The sequence below is a fragment of the Babesia bovis genome, chromosome 3 (assembly GCF_000165395.2).
Source record: "Babesia bovis T2Bo chromosome 3, whole genome shotgun sequence".
In the NCBI taxonomy this organism is placed as follows: Eukaryota; Apicomplexa; class Aconoidasida; order Piroplasmida; family Babesiidae; genus Babesia; species Babesia bovis.
Window position 1 is genome coordinate 1,064,550 of NC_010575.1, and position 18,405 is coordinate 1,082,954.

Here is an 18,405-nt window from a genome sequence, read left to right on the forward strand (position 1 = left end):
TGGCATTTGTAAATGCAATGGATTTCTCATATAACAATGGAGGAGCCCAATGTGTTTATATTTAAAATGTATCAGCATTGAAAAGTGAATTTGTCAACGATTGTTCTTACGTTACTGGCGGCTTTCCGATGGGAACAATATACAATAACATGGGCTGCGATTCTCCTCATGTGAGCCCTAGATCGGATAAAAAGTCAACCAATACCGAAGCATGTAGATACGAAATTCTATCTTATCGCAACCATATTAAGAATGGACACGGCAATATCCCATCAGGCAACATCAAACTTTTAGAGCTAGGCGGCGACCTACCACAACTTATGTCTGATCAAAAATGGGATTACGGGGATAGCGATGCGCGTTCTAAAGACTCAGCATGGAAGGATAAAAAACGCAAACGTAAACTACAACCGATCCCTGTCAGTGGTATGAACATAGAGAGATGTTTCGACTTAAACAATGGCACCGCCATATCCAGAACGACCACAATAGATAGTGTTACAGACTTATCATTAGCTTGGGGCGTCCTTCGAACATCTGTACCTCTTGTTGCTTGTGAAGAAGACGTTCCAATGGATGATTGCCGCACTACTATGACTATCGGTACAAACACTCTCAGCGGAAAACACAGCAATTTAGAATCAGGAGATCGAATTTTAATAATGAGAAAGGTAGACAACCATTGCAGTTGTTCGTGTACGACAGATGCTAACGTCGAAAAATGTGACGAAATACACGGTACCTATTTTGAAATATGTGGAATCACCCGATCAATATTGACTTTTAATGACAGACCGTGCATCATTAACCACTCCAACACTGTCGAGGACTTGGAACCATGGTTTCTATTTCAATCGCAACATATGGAGATGCTGAATAACAATTGGTTTTTATTAAGAGTGAATGACGATGCTATTGACGCATTCAAAAACGGGAAAGCACATTTCAAGCATGTGAAAAATTACAATAAAAAGGATGAAACACGTTTGATTCTTAGTTTAAATGATCAAACCCATTACGTAGAAAGGGTTGAGATGGGATGCAACATGGTATTGGTGAACCCACTGAGGATGGACTATCAAAACACCGAACCCTGCAATTTATTATTGATTATAGGTTGTTGTAAATTTATACATAATTTAAATGTGGCGACGCCCAACTTTGCGGCACTTGACACAAACACCGATTTATCGCTACAGAGGATTTTAGATACTCTGCCTATCTCTGATGCACAAATTAAGTCATTTCTGATGAATCACAAGACATTGTGGCCCTGCGATTGGATACGCATGGAGGGCGACCAATTTAAACGCGCAGACCCATTTTTGTTGGCAGAATTTATAATCAAATTCTTGAGGCTTTGGGGCATTAATTACAAGAACAACTGTGAAGACAGACATATTGAGTCCTTAGAATTACGTGTAGTTTGGTCTATTGTACAACAGAATAAGCATGAATTCAGGTTTTTACCTGATAAAATGACCAAACCGTCAATTATATTTCAAATATTACGTTTTGCCTGCGACGTAGAGGAAACGATTACAGCATTTGATGATTACATTACAAAGCTAGATTCTGAAGATATTCTCAATACAAAACTGCAACTTAATTTGTTCAAAATACAACGGCAAATAGCTTGGGCAATTTGTGTTGCTAACGAGAGAGAGAAAATGACATATGAAGCGTTTATTGAAAAAATTGACTCATTACTCTTCTCCGAAATGATACCATCATATTTATTTGATGCTATGATTCAATATCTAATCCAAAAAGATTCTAGTGACTCTGGAGATTGCGAAAATTACGTAAAGTGTCTCCGATTTTATTATCATAGAGATTCCTTTGGTGATGTTGCATTGGATATGGCGCGAAAGTTCAACAATTCAAGGCCACAAACACATAAAATCAACTATTCACTAACTGGAAAAGACCTTTTTCAAGTTGGAAATTCAGATAGACTCCCTATGGAAGAAAACAAAACTCCCTGTCTGGATTATGGCATTTTCAAACTCAATACCATGGGTATTAGTACCTTAAGGTTCAGGTACTCCATGAATTCACTTCTTGCTATTTGCCGATCACCTATGTCTCTTCATATTTCATTGATTGCCGAACGCATAGTTCCGATAGAGGAAAAAGAAAGTTGTTTTATTACGGTGTTTCCCAACGAGAAAATAGAAACCTTAAAAGATGTATTATCGTCATTATTTAAAATAAATCAGCGCTGGCAATTAGAGGATGCGGAGAAAAAGTTGTTCGCACATTTAGGAAACAGGCAAGCGCTTGAAAGCATAACAGGGGGGCCTAATTTCCATGCCAGACTTTGGATCACTAACAAGAAAAACAAATTCAATTATTCCACTATTGATCGTGGAATACCAGATAACCAACTTTTGAATACCTCCACGTCTGAGAGTTTGGATTCCACATTGCAACAAATTACGGAAGAATCGTATATCATAATAAATTCAAATGTTCCGATATAATAAAATGAAATGAATGGGATTATTATAAACAGCTAAACATTCAATAAAATTTATAAAATATAGTTGCAACACATAAAATAAAACAAGTAATACTAAAAATTTGGCCCACGTTAAGATTGTGTTGGTGGTCAATAAGTAGGTGATTGGGCAATATATGTTATACACATTGAAATACAGCCCCGCACGTATTCGGAAGTAAATACGCTCTATGTGTTGAGAGGTATGTGAGTATGCAAGTAGCTATGTTTGTTTGAGGATGTACTGATAGCCGCGTCGTGGCTGAAGCAAAGTGAGCGAAATCAGGGACAGAATGAAGATCAACTTGTCCTCAGACGATATAAACCTTTTGGTATATCGCTATTTAATAGAGAATGGGTAAGTAAATGGATTAGTAGCGCTTGGAATCACAATAAGCAAAGCACTTGCATTGCAAGTTAACTAGGCAAATAAATACTCTACAGGTACACGCATACAGCCTTCTCATTCAACAAAGAATCAGACATAACCAGAAACCCATGCTATAATAACCATGCTGACAAAATACCCCCAAACGCATTGGTTTCATTCCTGCAGAAAGCGATGATATACGTGTACCTCGAGTATCACACAGATGACCTTACCGGAGAACAAATAGTTTGTGATGAAACATTCTCATTCTTTAGGAAACATGCATGTTTTCGGAAACTTGGCCAACAACATGGGTTTCCTATCAAGGGATCGACTTCACGTACCGGGGATCAGGAAGATCACGAGACACTTGTACAACATTCAGGTAGGCAATTCATTTATATATTGCGCCTATGCTATGCTTCTGTTATTGCAATATGCGTGAACACTATAGCCGGAATTTGGGGAATAGCAGAGGCATAACGTTAAATCGGTAGTGTATATTGGTTCTCTGAATAAACTAACACATGCGCTATGTTTGCTAGAGACAACTATTTTATAGGTGGCATTGATTTGGGCGGTGAAAAAATTGGGGGCAACGTTTTGGCTGAATCCTTGCCTATCTACGTCGGCCCACCTCAAAGACGTCTGGCAGACAAATGGCAGGTCTTTGGATATATTAGGACACTTGAATATGGGCCCAAGGAATCTGCTGCTTTGGCAGATTTCAACCCTGTATTTCCAGAGTACATCGTAAAAAGGTGAGTGAAGACCGTAGTTGCATCATCTAGGGTCAGGGTGGAAGATGCAGTGCCAGCATTATATCAACTGGATAAGAGAAACCCATCAAAATCCTGTGAAATCATACCTCCTATCGCAATACTAAGACACACGGATGCGGATGTCGAATGCATAGGCACATGCCACAAATGGAGGCATGATGGTGAAGTGTTATGCGTAGGCTACGCATCGGGTTATATAGCCGTATGGAGCAAAATGGGAGGATTGCTTTACAGCGAAAAGGTTAGCAACGCGGTTATAACAGCGATTGCCTTTTCCGGTAACAAGGCGTATTGGAACCACCCCGAAAAGGGTAAAATGCATTGCAATATTGCTGTCGGGGACGCAAGCGGTAATGTGACAATTTATAGAATGGAAGATGGACTACATCAATTAGGTGTACACGAGCAAAAATCTGTGATTACCGACATCGATTGGCAAGACAGTGTTGTTTTCGCGGCAGCCAGTGCGGATGCAAAGGTGGTAATTTATGACACCATTAAAGCCTCTACGGTCACCATTTTGGACCATTTCGAGTCAAACCCGGTGTTTATGGAGTGGTGTGCATCAGGAAAATGCCTAGCTATATTGGACAACACAAGCTTGCTAAAGCTTTATAAACCATATGGTCAAAACGCACAGGGCACGGTCACGTCGCTTTCCGCGCATACTAAAAATATTGTTGCAGCATCATGGCAATTCGGACACAATCCCAAATCAGCAAACAAAATTTGTACTGTCGGTATGGATAAGCAACTGCTAGTTTGGGACGTCGTAGCTGAGTGTGTAGTGACGTCAATCATCCTCGATAAAGTGCCAACTACCATTGCTGTAAACTCTACTGATACCTTTGTAGCTGTGGGCACATATGGAAACCTCGTCAAAATTTTAAACCTTCCCACGCTATCTCTCAGCTGCTCCTTCTGCGACCAGGATCTGCCAACATCCATAACATGGTCTTCCGACGGGGAATACATCGCATACAACGTATATAACAAACAGAGGACATCTATAATACCGATACTCACCTCGCCAACGCTGTCTACTGAATGAGTGTTGACCATCTCCCAAGTGATAGTTCCATCCGTAAAGCTCTATTTTAACGCTTTAACGCCTATTGAACTACACATAAAGTTAACATAATATAAAATAAAAGTAACAATAGTATCAGGTGACAACTGGCAAGCCTTTTTATTAGTGTTTGAGGTTTATGGAATGTATGGGGGATATAACGTCAAATATAGGCACTAAAAAGATTCTACTTTTATTTAAAAATCTTTTATAAGAGTGCTTTCACTCATTTTATATGGGTATTTTTTGTTCGATAATAATAATGTTCGTTTGATACACACTTACGACAGGTACTACGGGGCCTACACAGTTGGCTGTTTCGTACCAGTAAATATGTTTATACTTGCTCGGTCAAATGCATAATTCACTACTTGTGATTATGTAATGTCTGGATGTTCATATGTGTTTCTTAGGTGGCATGATCAGCTCTGTACCCATTCCGCCACTATGGACCGTCTATTATCGCGTGATGGTGTAAGAGAGGCAAAGAGTCTGGATTCTACCGATAAATCTATTTTGGGGAGCTCATCTTTTCATGTCGGCTGTAGTGAAATGACTCTTATGAGGCCACTAGATGAAACTAGGACAACACTCTGTGAGTCGGGAGGTGGAAATGGGTTCGTACTTCAATCTTCTTCCGGTCATAACAGTGAGAAAGAGTCTGATATGCAGCCTTCTACTCCAAAGCTATCGGCTAAGCCGCTGGATGCTGTTTTCCAAGATGGAGGTATGGATCCGATAGGATTGTCACCCAGAATGACAATGGAGGATCGTATTTTGAAGAGGCAAAGCTTCTTACGCAGTAGTATGAAGCTAGATTCGTTTAATATTGATGATCTAGCGGAATCACCAAATAAAACAATCGATATCGATGACGTGTTAACGGCCTCATCAATGAAATCATGCAGCAGGGCGTTGCGAACGCCAGGGCCATTCTCAGGACAACGTGGAGATGCTGTTGGTGATTCATGTGATAGATGTGTGCCACACAAAGGGGATGAGTACGTTAATATCAGTGACGATGTGATCAAGAACCCTGTATTGGCCAGCTCTTTAAGGACCATACGAATGCTAGATGCAACTGATGATGAAGCAGTCAGATCTCGAGAGGTATTGGGAGCATCCAGATGCTGGACAGATATGTTCGGCTATGATGGCCATGGTCTATCGGGAGGAGCAGAAGAAGATTACGATGATATACTTGCAACCCAAACACCTGTACGCAATTTAAGAAGAGATTCTCAACCGGCCGAGGCTACGTCGTCATTCGTTCGTATGGGTCGTGGACATAAGAATGGGCGTCGTGATGTGTTAGATGTTTCAAGTCTCAAAGGCACTCCTCAACACGTACCTGATGTTCCCTTGAGTGCCAGTAGATCGCAGAACAAGTATGGACAAGCTATGTTTGTAACCGGTAATGCATATGATTTGGACGCATTCGGGGGCGCGAGGATTGATGACATGCGCAAAGAGGATGTCAATCCGATGGCATATTCCACATTGCCCAAAGTCATGATATCGGATCCCAGGATGGGAAAGCATTTGTCGTTGCTCTACAAACACTTCAAAAACATGGCTACTTTTATCAGGCGTTCATCTATGCGCAATGACAAACCATATTTCAAGGTAGTCCAGTTAATGGTGCAAAGAATGACAAGAAAGGATTTTACACTAGAACATCTGAGGCAGATGGCATGGCTTGCTCCTAACCTGATTTCTTTGAAATGGGTAAGCATCGGTGATAGCGTCCGAAGGAGATACAAGACGGAGTATGATGACTGTCGAGGAGATAATGTCAACGATATTCAGATCCGTATCCATAAACTGGATGGGAGAATATGTTCATCCAATAGTGACTTCGATAATGCTTGTACCGCGTTCAAAGGGATCATATGCGCCTGGGTATCTCGTTGTGAGGCAGAGTATATTGAAGGCAGGGGCTCTAATTGTGGTTTCGACCCCGATATGTCACTGCCTATACCCTTGGTGGCATTGCCTACCAAACAAAGTAATATCGTTATCCCTGATGACATATCATCTGCTACGACTTCCACGCCTAAGAAAACGATGGACAAATCAGCTACAGTACACCTTTCGGAAAGATATCAATCAACGAAGCTGTTTGAATCAATGGGACACTCTTATAATGAAGCCAACCAATTGTCGACGCATAAGCCGTCGGCATCTCCGTATGGTATGTCTACAAGTGACCATGTATATGCATATGAAAATGATAATCTGGCTTCCACATCTACCAAGAGGAAGCGAGATGAATCTGTGCTAACAGTAACTACAGCTCTCCTTGATACACCTGGTATGTGGCGTATTAGGAATAATGCTAAGCGCTTATCTGATACATATAAGACTGGGTGTGTTAAAGAGCGTGATTTGCTATATTGGAAAGGTGTAAGACGCTTTATTAATGCTCTAGTTGATTTGTCAATATCTGAGGATCGGCCGCCACTGTTACGGTTGGAATGGTTAGCTGAGTTTATGACTAAGAATGGGAGATCCAGGGTAACTTTTGAGAACGTTCTTGAATGGTCAAGCATGTTAGCATCGATATCTCCAGACACCATAAATTTAGGCGTGTCTAAGTTTGACGATTACAGCACGGTGTTGACGTTGCCTCCCTCTCCAAGGTTTGAAAACGCAATACACTTTGTAGAGCAGAAAATAAATACATACAACAAATGAAGTATGCATTTTAGCGTGGACCGAAGCCTCGCTTTCTAATATTAAATGTTATTTTACATATCCGTATGTATAATTGTTGCGGTTTATTGTACATTTCTATTTACAGTTATGTGATTACCCGCTCTCCAGTGGTAGTCTGATTTCCCGTATACAGTTGATATAGTCAGAGCACAGTGTCGAGAGGTGCTACTTGTTAGTGTACGTTTTATATTATAGACGAGATGCAATGCAGCGTTCTTATGAAAAGGGGGTTTATGGTTCTATGAACCATCATCTACGAACTACGTACTCACTTGTGCTAACGGTCACTGGGTAGGCAGTTTGATATTTTCGGTGCCAAGCAGGTGGAAAATTCTTTCTTAACCATGGGGACCCGCAGCAAAATTTTCATCGACCTTATTTACTGAGGGGCCCTATGTTTCCCCCTTAGTTGCACCAATGATGTCACATTGATTTGATTTTACGTAACTCGATACAGGACTACATGGTTAACATCGGCGGCATAAACGCTTCGTTCAACGTTTAGTTGTAGATATTTTTTGCTTTGTAATCCTACATTTCGTATTAATACCTTACTTCACTGAGATAGATTACCTTTGACACTAAATAACATTTCCAGCTTTTGATGTTATACTAGAACAGATTATAAATACTAATAGAGTACTATTCGAAAAACAGTGTTCCCAGGGCAAGGCGTTCATTTGGCATTGTTCTACCTTCTTCGAAACCAATTTTTACATTTCTCAATTAAACATGGCGCATTACAAAGGTTGGATACTTTGTACCTCTACGGTTTTCTTATGTTTGGGTTTTGTGAACATGTGTCTCTTTCCTCTTATCCATGCTGTTGGCGTCAATATAGACCACCAGACCAATAAAGTTGTCATACGTAACGGTAAACGGACAGTATTGGTCAACAAATTATTTAATGTTGATTGTGCGGTTTATCGACTCGAAGCATTAGCTGCGTTGATTAATAAGATGTCATGTTCTTCTTCATGTGAGAGTTCTGCTACCGAGATGGCTGAATATAGTAATGAATTGGAAAGTTTTCTGCAAAAGATTAATGATATCAAAGAGCGATCAACTATGTTTTTGGATTTGTGCCAACTTTTGCGTATATATGAATTAGAGGAGAAAATATACTCTAGTGAAGACAGTAGAGAAAAGGATAAAGCAAATGCAGAATCAAGGTTAGAAGATATAAAAAGGCGCATTGAAAACAAACATTACATGATTGATGAAATTCAGCTGGATAACCATATCAAAGAGCTGAACAACTTAACTGTTGTAGTTGCACCTTATGCGTTTAAGTTATGTCTCATGCACGATCATTTTGGTTTGAACCAGAGAAAAAATGGGAATGCAGAACTCGAAGACATGCGTCTAGAGTTGAAGAAAGCAAATGACAAATATGAAGAGGCTTCAGAAACTTTGAAGGCGCATGAAATAACTTATAAGAAAGTTCTTGATGCCAAAACATCGGATCTTGATGCTGCTAAATCACAACAAAAAGAAGTTGTTGAAAAGGCTAAAGAAATGTTGGCGGAAGCGCAGGAAACATTGGAGCAAAAGCAGAAAGAACACGAAGAAGCCACAATAAACTTCAACAATGCTGAAAAGGTAGTTAATGCGGCAATGGAAGGGAATGATGCAGTCAACACAAAGACTCAGGAACTTGCTGATGCTAAAAAACGAATTGAAATGCTCGTTCAAACTACGGAGAAAGAGTTAAATACTGCAAAGGAAGAATTAGACGCTAAGAACAAGGACCTAAAAGAGGCACAGGAAAAAGAAGCAGGGTTAACTGATGCGTCAGAAGAAGATAAGTTAGCTGCAAAACAAGATGTGACCGCAAAATCTGAGGCCGTTAAGGAATCAGAGGAAAAACATCAGGCAGCCGTTAAAAAGCTGCAAAAGATAAAAGATGATGGAGCATTGGAAATTGCTGAGAAAGAAAAGGAATTAGAAAACACTGTTTCGGAAAAACAAAAGGCAGTTGAAGATGCTGAAAAGCAAAAAGTAAATGCTAAAAGCGTTCTGGACACTACATTACTGCACGTTAATACCGCTAAAGAGGCATATACTGAAGCCGAACAAGCGTTAAAGAAGACTGAACTTGCTGCGCAGAAAGAAGTAGATGAAAAAACAAAACTTCTTTCTGACGCCAAGGTTAACCATGAATCACTTTTAGAAAAATATAAAGATAACTTAGAAGCTGCCAGGAAGCAAGTAGACCTGAAACGAGCTGAACTCTCAGCTGCTGAAGCAAAGTACACCGGTGAATCCGAAATAACTGCAGAAGAGGCTGCTGATGTCATCTTACCGGACGTGATTAACCTATCATCCGATTATGAGACAATTTCGAAAAGTATGATTGAATTGGTTAATCTAATGGCACAGATGAATCATGTCATGAATATGCTACTTACAGATAAAGACGGTGCAGCAAAGTTGCCAAGTGACGAAAAAGCGTTAAGGGAAGAAAAAATCAGGCAGCTTAAAGAAAAGATTGATGAACAGGAAGTTAATATGAGTGACTATAGAGATTTGTTTTATCAAATAAGTCTATACAAAAACTATAAAGACAAACTGTCGACTATCCCTAATGAAAGTGACCAACAAGAATACTTGTCGGATATGAAACGCCTAGAGGCAACCTTAACCGATGAAAAGCATCTTGCTTTAATTAAGAAATATAACTCTATTTACGCTACGTGCAAAAGGATAATGGCCGATGCTTACGGGTTAGATTTAAACGTTCAAAAAAATCGGGGTACAGGTCAAAAAACACCTCCCAAGGACAGTGTGGAGCCCACTTCCACTGAAGAGAATGAAAGCAATCCCACCAGTGAACCATTGCCTCCTAAGAATGATCTAGAAACCGAAACAGTGGAAGACTCCAAGGATGAAACAAACATTATTGAAAAGGATAGCTGTCAAGAAGCAGATGTTAAAGCGAGTGACACACCTCCATCAATTGAAAACATAAATTCTTCACAAGGAACAGAGAAAAGATCAAGCTTTCTTCTGGTAAAATCTTTGGCATTTATCATACTATTGGTTTCTAATGTCTAATGTAAATTAACTAGGCATTAGAAATATTTATATCTGGGAGAATAAATCATACTTCCATGGCACAACGATGCATTAAAAATTGACCATTATACATATTCCTAATAATTTACATTGTAGACTATAAGTAATAAACACGACAATAGGATTCATTGCATTAATATATGTGTAATACTTTATATAGCAGGTTGTATTATGTTAAGGTTTATATTGTGATCATATAAAGAGATATAGAGCAACAGCCACTAGCAAGTTGTATCAACGGCACGATTAGTTCATATTCCGCTGTAATGTATAGAATAAAATGGTATTAAATACGAGCACTTCTTAAGAAAAAGCTTCATTTGGAGTGAGGATCGAGGTGGAAGTTCTTCATTTTTACCAGACGATAAGTATCATTGTTATATTAAATGAGTATTGTAATGTATAATGACTCTATGTGATTGATAGTTTGTTTGCTGTTAATATACAACATTTCAATTTTCTACGTGTTGAGTGTCAATAACATGACATGTAATACGGATAATGATATTCATATGGAAATGCGCTATAATTATCTTAATATTTGGTATTTGTTGATGTTGTATGATCAATAGATATATATGTAGACAGTTGTAATTATTTTCCCTCTACGAGGTGTGATATTATTATGGTAATTAACAGATTTTACTTTTCTTGTGAAGAATTTATGTTTTCAATTGATGGAGGTGTGTCACTCGCTTTAACATCTGCTTCTTGACAGCTATCCTTTTCAATAATGTTTGTTTCATCCTTGGAGTCTTCCACTGTTTCGGTTTCTAGATCATTCTTAGGAGGCAATGGTTCACTGGTGGGATTGCTTTCATTCTCTTCAGTGGAAGTGGGCTCCACACTGTCCTTGGGAGGTTCTTCATGTTTCGAATGTCCATATGCATCTAGTTCTAACAAATTACAGCCCATCAATATATTGTTACATAGCTGTTGGAATTTGCGGGAACCTTTTATTAGTTTGATATAATCACGGTCTTTGAGCCATTTCATTAAGGTTGCTTTGCGCTCATTCATCTTATCCTCTTCATCAAACTGCATAGTGTTCGATATGTTGAACCTATCATTTTGATAATTATCTAAAACCTCATGTATCATCTCGTATGTGGTCATTATCCAAACAATATCTTTGGCTTGAGATTTGATTGTTGTTACGCGTTCTAGAAGGCTCGTTGATTGATCTTCAAAAATCCCATTGTCAGGCTTCCACGCTTCAGTAATGGATAGTATTTTAAAAACAACTGGGCGTACTTGTTTTAAAATATGCTCAAGTTGAATGCAGCTATCCAATAAGCATATTTGGTCTGAATTGTCATTGGAATGGTATGATGTACCTGCTTCTAATCCATCTGTACTTTCATGTATAGGACTTTCTAGATGTAAGTTTTTATCCATATTAGATATAACAGCATTGCGTCGCCTCACTATGGCCTGGACCAATTCCACCATTTTCTCGCTCAATGTAACCTGGGCATCATTTAATTCACTCTCCACTTTAGCAACATGTGATAAACCTTGTTCTTCAAAAAGTGAAAGAGCATTCTTTCTTAAGTGAATTGCTGATTGGATTTCTTGTTTAACCCTCTGGCATTTTTCGTTTGCTTCTCGGTGACGTAATTTAGCGGCAGAGAACTCACTTATTTTAAACGACAAATCACTGTCGGAGCCTGCTAAAGAATCCGAATATTCGTGTTCTCGTTCTGATAATAGATGTTTATCCGCATAATCGTCGGCTCCAAACAACCTAGTGACAAATGGAACACAATTTTCGATGAAATTGACTATGTCTTGTATTAAGTGGTTCATGTGGTCTACGTTTATTTGATAATTTTTTGCTAAAAAATCGTTCTTTATTTTGCGGAGCTCATCCTTAGCTTCCTCCATTGTTTGGGAATTAACATCAGGCTGCATTAATATCTTTTCCTGAGATTCAAACAACATCATTGATCCAATCATATCCTCATATTGCGAATATTCGTGACATATCCTTTCGCTTTGTGTTGATAAATTCAGGAATCTGGCAGCATCCTCCATGTTTCTGTCACAATCGGAAAAACTTTCACAACATTTGCAATCCGATAACAGTGAACTAAGAATTAGAAAGTTTTCGTAAATGTTATTAAGAGAAAACAGCACTTGAGCCAATACTGTCCGTTTACCGTTACGTATGACAACTTTATTGGTCTGGTGGTCTATATTGACGCCAACAGCATGGATAAGAGGAAAGAGACACATGTTCACAAAACCCAAACATAAGAAAACCGTAGAGGTACAAAGTATCCAACCTTTGTAATGCGCCATGTTTAATTGAGAAATGTAAAAATTGGTTTCGAAGAAGGTAGAACAATGCCAAATGAACGCCTTGCCCTGGGAACACTGTTTTTCGAATAGTACTCTATTAGTATTTATAATCTGTTCTAGTATAACATCAAAAGCTGGAAATGTTATTTAGTGTCAAAGGTAATCTATCTCAGTGAAGTAAGGTATTAATACGAAATGTAGGATTACAAAGCAAAAAATATCTACAACTAAACGTTGAACGAAGCGTTTATGCCGCCGATGTTAACCATGTAGTCCTGTATCGAGTTACGTAAAATCAAATCAATGTGACATCATTGGTGCAACTAAGGGGGAAACATAGGGCCCCTCAGTAAATAAGGTCGATGAAAATTTTGCTGCGGGTCCCCATGGTTAAGAAAGAATTTTCCACCTGCTTGGCACCGAAAATATCAAACTGCCTACCCAGTGACCGTTAGCACAAGTGAGTACGTAGTTCGTAGATGATGGTTCATAGAACCATAAACCCCCTTTTCATAAGAACGCTGCATTGCATCTCGTCTATAATATAAAACGTACACTAACAAGTAGCACCTCTCGACACTGTGCTCTGACTATATCAACTGTATACGGGAAATCAGACTACCACTGGAGAGCGGGTAATCACATAACTGTAAATAGAAATGTACAATAAACCGCAACAATTATACATACGGATATGTAAAATAACATTTAATATTAGAAAGCGAGGCTTCGGTCCACGCTAAAATGCATACTTCATTTGTTGTATGTATTTATTTTCTGCTCTACAAAGTGTATTGCGTTTTCAAACCTTGGAGAGGGAGGCAACGTCAACACCGTGCTGTAATCGTCAAACTTAGACACGCCTAAATTTATGGTGTCTGGAGATATCGATGCTAACATGCTTGACCATTCAAGAACGTTCTCAAAAGTTACCCTGGATCTCCCATTCTTAGTCATAAACTCAGCTAACCATTCCAACCGTAACAGTGGCGGCCGATCCTCAGATATTGACAAATCAACTAGAGCATTAATAAAGCGTCTTACACCTTTCCAATATAGCAAATCACGCTCTTTAACACACCCAGTCTTATATGTATCAGATAAGCGCTTAGCATTATTCCTAATACGCCACATACCAGGTGTATCAAGGAGAGCTGTAGTTACTGTTAGCACAGATTCATCTCGCTTCCTCTTGGTAGATGTGGAAGCCAGATTATCATTTTCATATGCATATACATGGTCACTTGTAGACATACCATACGGAGATGCCGACGGCTTATGCGTCGACAATTGGTTGGCTTCATTATAAGAGTGTCCCATTGATTCAAACAGCTTCGTTGATTGATATCTTTCCGAAAGGTGTACTGTAGCTGATTTGTCCATCGTTTTCTTAGGCGTGGAAGTCGTAGCAGATGATATGTCATCAGGGATAACGATATTACTTTGTTTGGTAGGCAATGCCACCAAGGGTATAGGCAGTGACATATCGGGGTCGAAACCACAATTAGAGCCCCTGCCTTCAATATACTCTGCCTCACAACGAGATACCCAGGCGCATATGATCCCTTTGAACGCGGTACAAGCATTATCGAAGTCACTATTGGATGAACATATTCTCCCATCCAGTTTATGGATACGGATCTGAATATCGTTGACATTATCTCCTCGACAGTCATCATACTCCGTCTTGTATCTCCTTCGGACGCTATCACCGATGCTTACCCATTTCAAAGAAATCAGGTTAGGAGCAAGCCATGCCATCTGCCTCAGATGTTCTAGTGTAAAATCCTTTCTTGTCATTCTTTGCACCATTAACTGGACTACCTTGAAATATGGTTTGTCATTGCGCATAGATGAACGCCTGATAAAAGTAGCCATGTTTTTGAAGTGTTTGTAGAGCAACGACAAATGCTTTCCCATCCTGGGATCCGATATCATGACTTTGGGCAATGTGGAATATGCCATCGGATTGACATCCTCTTTGCGCATGTCATCAATCCTCGCGCCCCCGAATGCGTCCAAATCATATGCATTACCGGTTACAAACATAGCTTGTCCATACTTGTTCTGCGATCTACTGGCACTCAAGGGAACATCAGGTACGTGTTGAGGAGTGCCTTTGAGACTTGAAACATCTAACACATCACGACGCCCATTCTTATGTCCACGACCCATACGAACGAATGACGACGTAGCCTCGGCCGGTTGAGAATCTCTTCTTAAATTGCGTACAGGTGTTTGGGTTGCAAGTATATCATCGTAATCTTCTTCTGCTCCTCCCGATAGACCATGGCCATCATAGCCGAACATATCTGTCCAGCATCTGGATGCTCCCAATACCTCTCGAGATCTGACTGCTTCATCATCAGTTGCATCTAGCATTCGTATGGTCCTTAAAGAGCTGGCCAATACAGGGTTCTTGATCACATCGTCACTGATATTAACGTACTCATCCCCTTTGTGTGGCACACATCTATCACATGAATCACCAACAGCATCTCCACGTTGTCCTGAGAATGGCCCTGGCGTTCGCAACGCCCTGCTGCATGATTTCATTGATGAGGCCGTTAACACGTCATCGATATCGATTGTTTTATTTGGTGATTCCGCTAGATCATCAATATTAAACGAATCTAGCTTCATACTACTGCGTAAGAAGCTTTGCCTCTTCAAAATACGATCCTCCATTGTCATTCTGGGTGACAATCCTATCGGATCCATACCTCCATCTTGGAAAACAGCATCCAGCGGCTTAGCCGATAGCTTTGGAGTAGAAGGCTGCATATCAGACTCTTTCTCACTGTTATGACCGGAAGAAGATTGAAGTACGAACCCATTTCCACCTCCCGACTCACAGAGTGTTGTCCTAGTTTCATCTAGTGGCCTCATAAGAGTCATTTCACTACAGCCGACATGAAAAGATGAGCTCCCCAAAATAGATTTATCGGTAGAATCCAGACTCTTTGCCTCTCTTACACCATCACGCGATAATAGACGGTCCATAGTGGCGGAATGGGTACAGAGCTGATCATGCCACCTAAGAAACACATATGAACATCCAGACATTACATAATCACAAGTAGTGAATTATGCATTTGACCGAGCAAGTATAAACATATTTACTGGTACGAAACAGCCAACTGTGTAGGCCCCGTAGTACCTGTCGTAAGTGTGTATCAAACGAACATTATTATTATCGAACAAAAAATACCCATATAAAATGAGTGAAAGCACTCTTATAAAAGATTTTTAAATAAAAGTAGAATCTTTTTAGTGCCTATATTTGACGTTATATCCCCCATACATTCCATAAACCTCAAACACTAATAAAAAGGCTTGCCAGTTGTCACCTGATACTATTGTTACTTTTATTTTATATTATGTTAACTTTATGTGTAGTTCAATAGGCGTTAAAGCGTTAAAATAGAGCTTTACGGATGGAACTATCACTTGGGAGATGGTCAACACTCATTCAGTAGACAGCGTTGGCGAGGTGAGTATCGGTATTATAGATGTCCTCTGTTTGTTATATACGTTGTATGCGATGTATTCCCCGTCGGAAGACCATGTTATGGATGTTGGCAGATCCTGGTCGCAGAAGGAGCAGCTGAGAGATAGCGTGGGAAGGTTTAAAATTTTGACGAGGTTTCCATATGTGCCCACAGCTACAAAGGTATCAGTAGAGTTTACAGCAATGGTAGTTGGCACTTTATCGAGGATGATTGACGTCACTACACACTCAGCTACGACGTCCCAAACTAGCAGTTGCTTATCCATACCGACAGTACAAATTTTGTTTGCTGATTTGGGATTGTGTCCGAATTGCCATGATGCTGCAACAATATTTTTAGTATGCGCGGAAAGCGACGTGACCGTGCCCTGTGCGTTTTGACCATATGGTTTATAAAGCTTTAGCAAGCTTGTGTTGTCCAATATAGCTAGGCATTTTCCTGATGCACACCACTCCATAAACACCGGGTTTGACTCGAAATGGTCCAAAATGGTGACCGTAGAGGCTTTAATGGTGTCATAAATTACCACCTTTGCATCCGCACTGGCTGCCGCGAAAACAACACTGTCTTGCCAATCGATGTCGGTAATCACAGATTTTTGCTCGTGTACACCTAATTGATGTAGTCCATCTTCCATTCTATAAATTGTCACATTACCGCTTGCGTCCCCGACAGCAATATTGCAATGCATTTTACCCTTTTCGGGGTGGTTCCAATACGCCTTGTTACCGGAAAAGGCAATCGCTGTTATAACCGCGTTGCTAACCTTTTCGCTGTAAAGCAATCCTCCCATTTTGCTCCATACGGCTATATAACCCGATGCGTAGCCTACGCATAACACTTCACCATCATGCCTCCATTTGTGGCATGTGCCTATGCATTCGACATCCGCATCCGTGTGTCTTAGTATTGCGATAGGAGGTATGATTTCACAGGATTTTGATGGGTTTCTCTTATCCAGTTGATATAATGCTGGCACTGCATCTTCCACCCTGACCCTAGATGATGCAACTACGGTCTTCACTCACCTTTTTACGATGTACTCTGGAAATACAGGGTTGAAATCTGCCAAAGCAGCAGATTCCTTGGGCCCATATTCAAGTGTCCTAATATATCCAAAGACCTGCCATTTGTCTGCCAGACGTCTTTGAGGTGGGCCAACGTAGATAGGCAAGGATTCAGCCAAAACGTTGCCCCCAATTTTTTCACCGCCCAAATCAATGCCACCTATAAAATAGTTGTCTCTAGCAAACATAGCGCATGTGTTAGTTTATTCAGAGAACCAATATACACTACCGATTTAACGTTATGCCTCTGCTATTCCCCAAATTCCGGCTATAGTGTTCACGCATATTGCAATAACAGAAGCATAGCATAGGCGCAATATATAAATGAATTGCCTACCTGAATGTTGTACAAGTGTCTCGTGATCTTCCTGATCCCCGGTACGTGAAGTCGATCCCTTGATAGGAAACCCATGTTGTTGGCCAAGTTTCCGAAAACATGCATGTTTCCTAAAGAATGAGAATGTTTCATCACAAACTATTTGTTCTCCGGTAAGGTCATCTGTGTGATACTCGAGGTACACGTATATCATCGCTTTCTGCAGGAATGAAACCAATGCGTTTGGGGGTATTTTGTCAGCATGGTTATTATAGCATGGGTTTCTGGTTATGTCTGATTCTTTGTTGAATGAGAAGGCTGTATGCGTGTACCTGTAGAGTATTTATTTGCCTAGTTAACTTGCAATGCAAGTGCTTTGCTTATTGTGATTCCAAGCGCTACTAATCCATTTACTTACCCATTCTCTATTAAATAGCGATATACCAAAAGGTTTATATCGTCTGAGGACAAGTTGATCTTCATTCTGTCCCTGATTTCGCTCACTTTGCTTCAGCCACGACGCGGCTATCAGTACATCCTCAAACAAACATAGCTACTTGCATACTCACATACCTCTCAACACATAGAGCGTATTTACTTCCGAATACGTGCGGGGCTGTATTTCAATGTGTATAACATATATTGCCCAATCACCTACTTATTGACCACCAACACAATCTTAACGT

At 40.0% G+C, this 18,405-nt stretch overlaps 7 protein-coding genes across 7 annotated transcripts; 4 read left to right on the top strand and 3 right to left on the bottom strand.

Moving 5' to 3' along the window:
• The first annotated feature begins 94 nt into the window (after positions 1 to 94).
• On the top strand, positions 95 to 2,521 carry BBOV_III004990 (uncharacterized protein). Its single transcript, XM_001611580.2, has one exon. It carries the CDS (start codon positions 129 to 131, stop codon positions 2,484 to 2,486), a length of 2,358 nt encoding a protein of 785 aa, XP_001611630.2. The 5' UTR covers positions 95 to 128; the 3' UTR covers positions 2,487 to 2,521.
• A 153-nt stretch (positions 2,522 to 2,674) lies between these two features.
• On the top strand, positions 2,675 to 4,721 carry BBOV_III005000 (WD domain G-beta repeat containing protein). Its single transcript, XM_051767302.1, has 4 exons — positions 2,675 to 2,861; positions 2,948 to 3,258; positions 3,436 to 3,634; positions 3,671 to 4,721. Exons 1-4 carry the CDS (start codon positions 2,797 to 2,799, stop codon positions 4,704 to 4,706), a joined length of 1,611 nt encoding a protein of 536 aa, XP_051623447.1. The 5' UTR covers positions 2,675 to 2,796; the 3' UTR covers positions 4,707 to 4,721.
• A 222-nt stretch (positions 4,722 to 4,943) lies between these two features.
• BBOV_III005010 (DNA replication factor CDT1 like family protein) lies at positions 4,944 to 7,456 on the top strand. Its single transcript, XM_001611582.2, has one exon. It carries the CDS (start codon positions 5,109 to 5,111, stop codon positions 7,419 to 7,421), a length of 2,313 nt encoding a protein of 770 aa, XP_001611632.2. The 5' UTR covers positions 4,944 to 5,108; the 3' UTR covers positions 7,422 to 7,456.
• A 704-nt stretch (positions 7,457 to 8,160) lies between these two features.
• On the top strand, positions 8,161 to 10,504 carry BBOV_III005020 (putative integral membrane protein). The gene has a single exon (XM_001611583.2). It carries the CDS (start codon positions 8,175 to 8,177, stop codon positions 10,497 to 10,499), a length of 2,325 nt encoding a protein of 774 aa, XP_001611633.2. The 5' UTR covers positions 8,161 to 8,174; the 3' UTR covers positions 10,500 to 10,504.
• A 628-nt stretch (positions 10,505 to 11,132) lies between these two features.
• Positions 11,133 to 12,859, bottom strand: BBOV_III005030 (putative integral membrane protein). Its single transcript, XM_001611584.2, has one exon. It carries the CDS (start codon positions 12,822 to 12,824, stop codon positions 11,163 to 11,165), a length of 1,662 nt encoding a protein of 553 aa, XP_001611634.1. The 5' UTR covers positions 12,825 to 12,859; the 3' UTR covers positions 11,133 to 11,162.
• A 708-nt stretch (positions 12,860 to 13,567) lies between these two features.
• Positions 13,568 to 16,070, bottom strand: BBOV_III005040 (DNA replication factor CDT1 like family protein). The gene has a single exon (XM_001611585.2). It carries the CDS (start codon positions 15,888 to 15,890, stop codon positions 13,578 to 13,580), a length of 2,313 nt encoding a protein of 770 aa, XP_001611635.2. The 5' UTR covers positions 15,891 to 16,070; the 3' UTR covers positions 13,568 to 13,577.
• A 208-nt stretch (positions 16,071 to 16,278) lies between these two features.
• BBOV_III005050 (WD domain G-beta repeat containing protein) lies at positions 16,279 to 18,341 on the bottom strand. Its single transcript, XM_001611586.2, has 4 exons — positions 18,138 to 18,341; positions 17,741 to 18,051; positions 17,365 to 17,563; positions 16,279 to 17,328 (listed from the first exon to the last, which is right to left on the bottom strand). The coding sequence occupies exons 1-4, from the start codon at positions 18,200 to 18,202 to the stop codon at positions 16,293 to 16,295; spliced, it is 1,611 nt and encodes a 536-aa protein (XP_001611636.1). The 5' UTR covers positions 18,203 to 18,341; the 3' UTR covers positions 16,279 to 16,292.
• Positions 18,342 to 18,405: the final 64 nt, after the last annotated feature.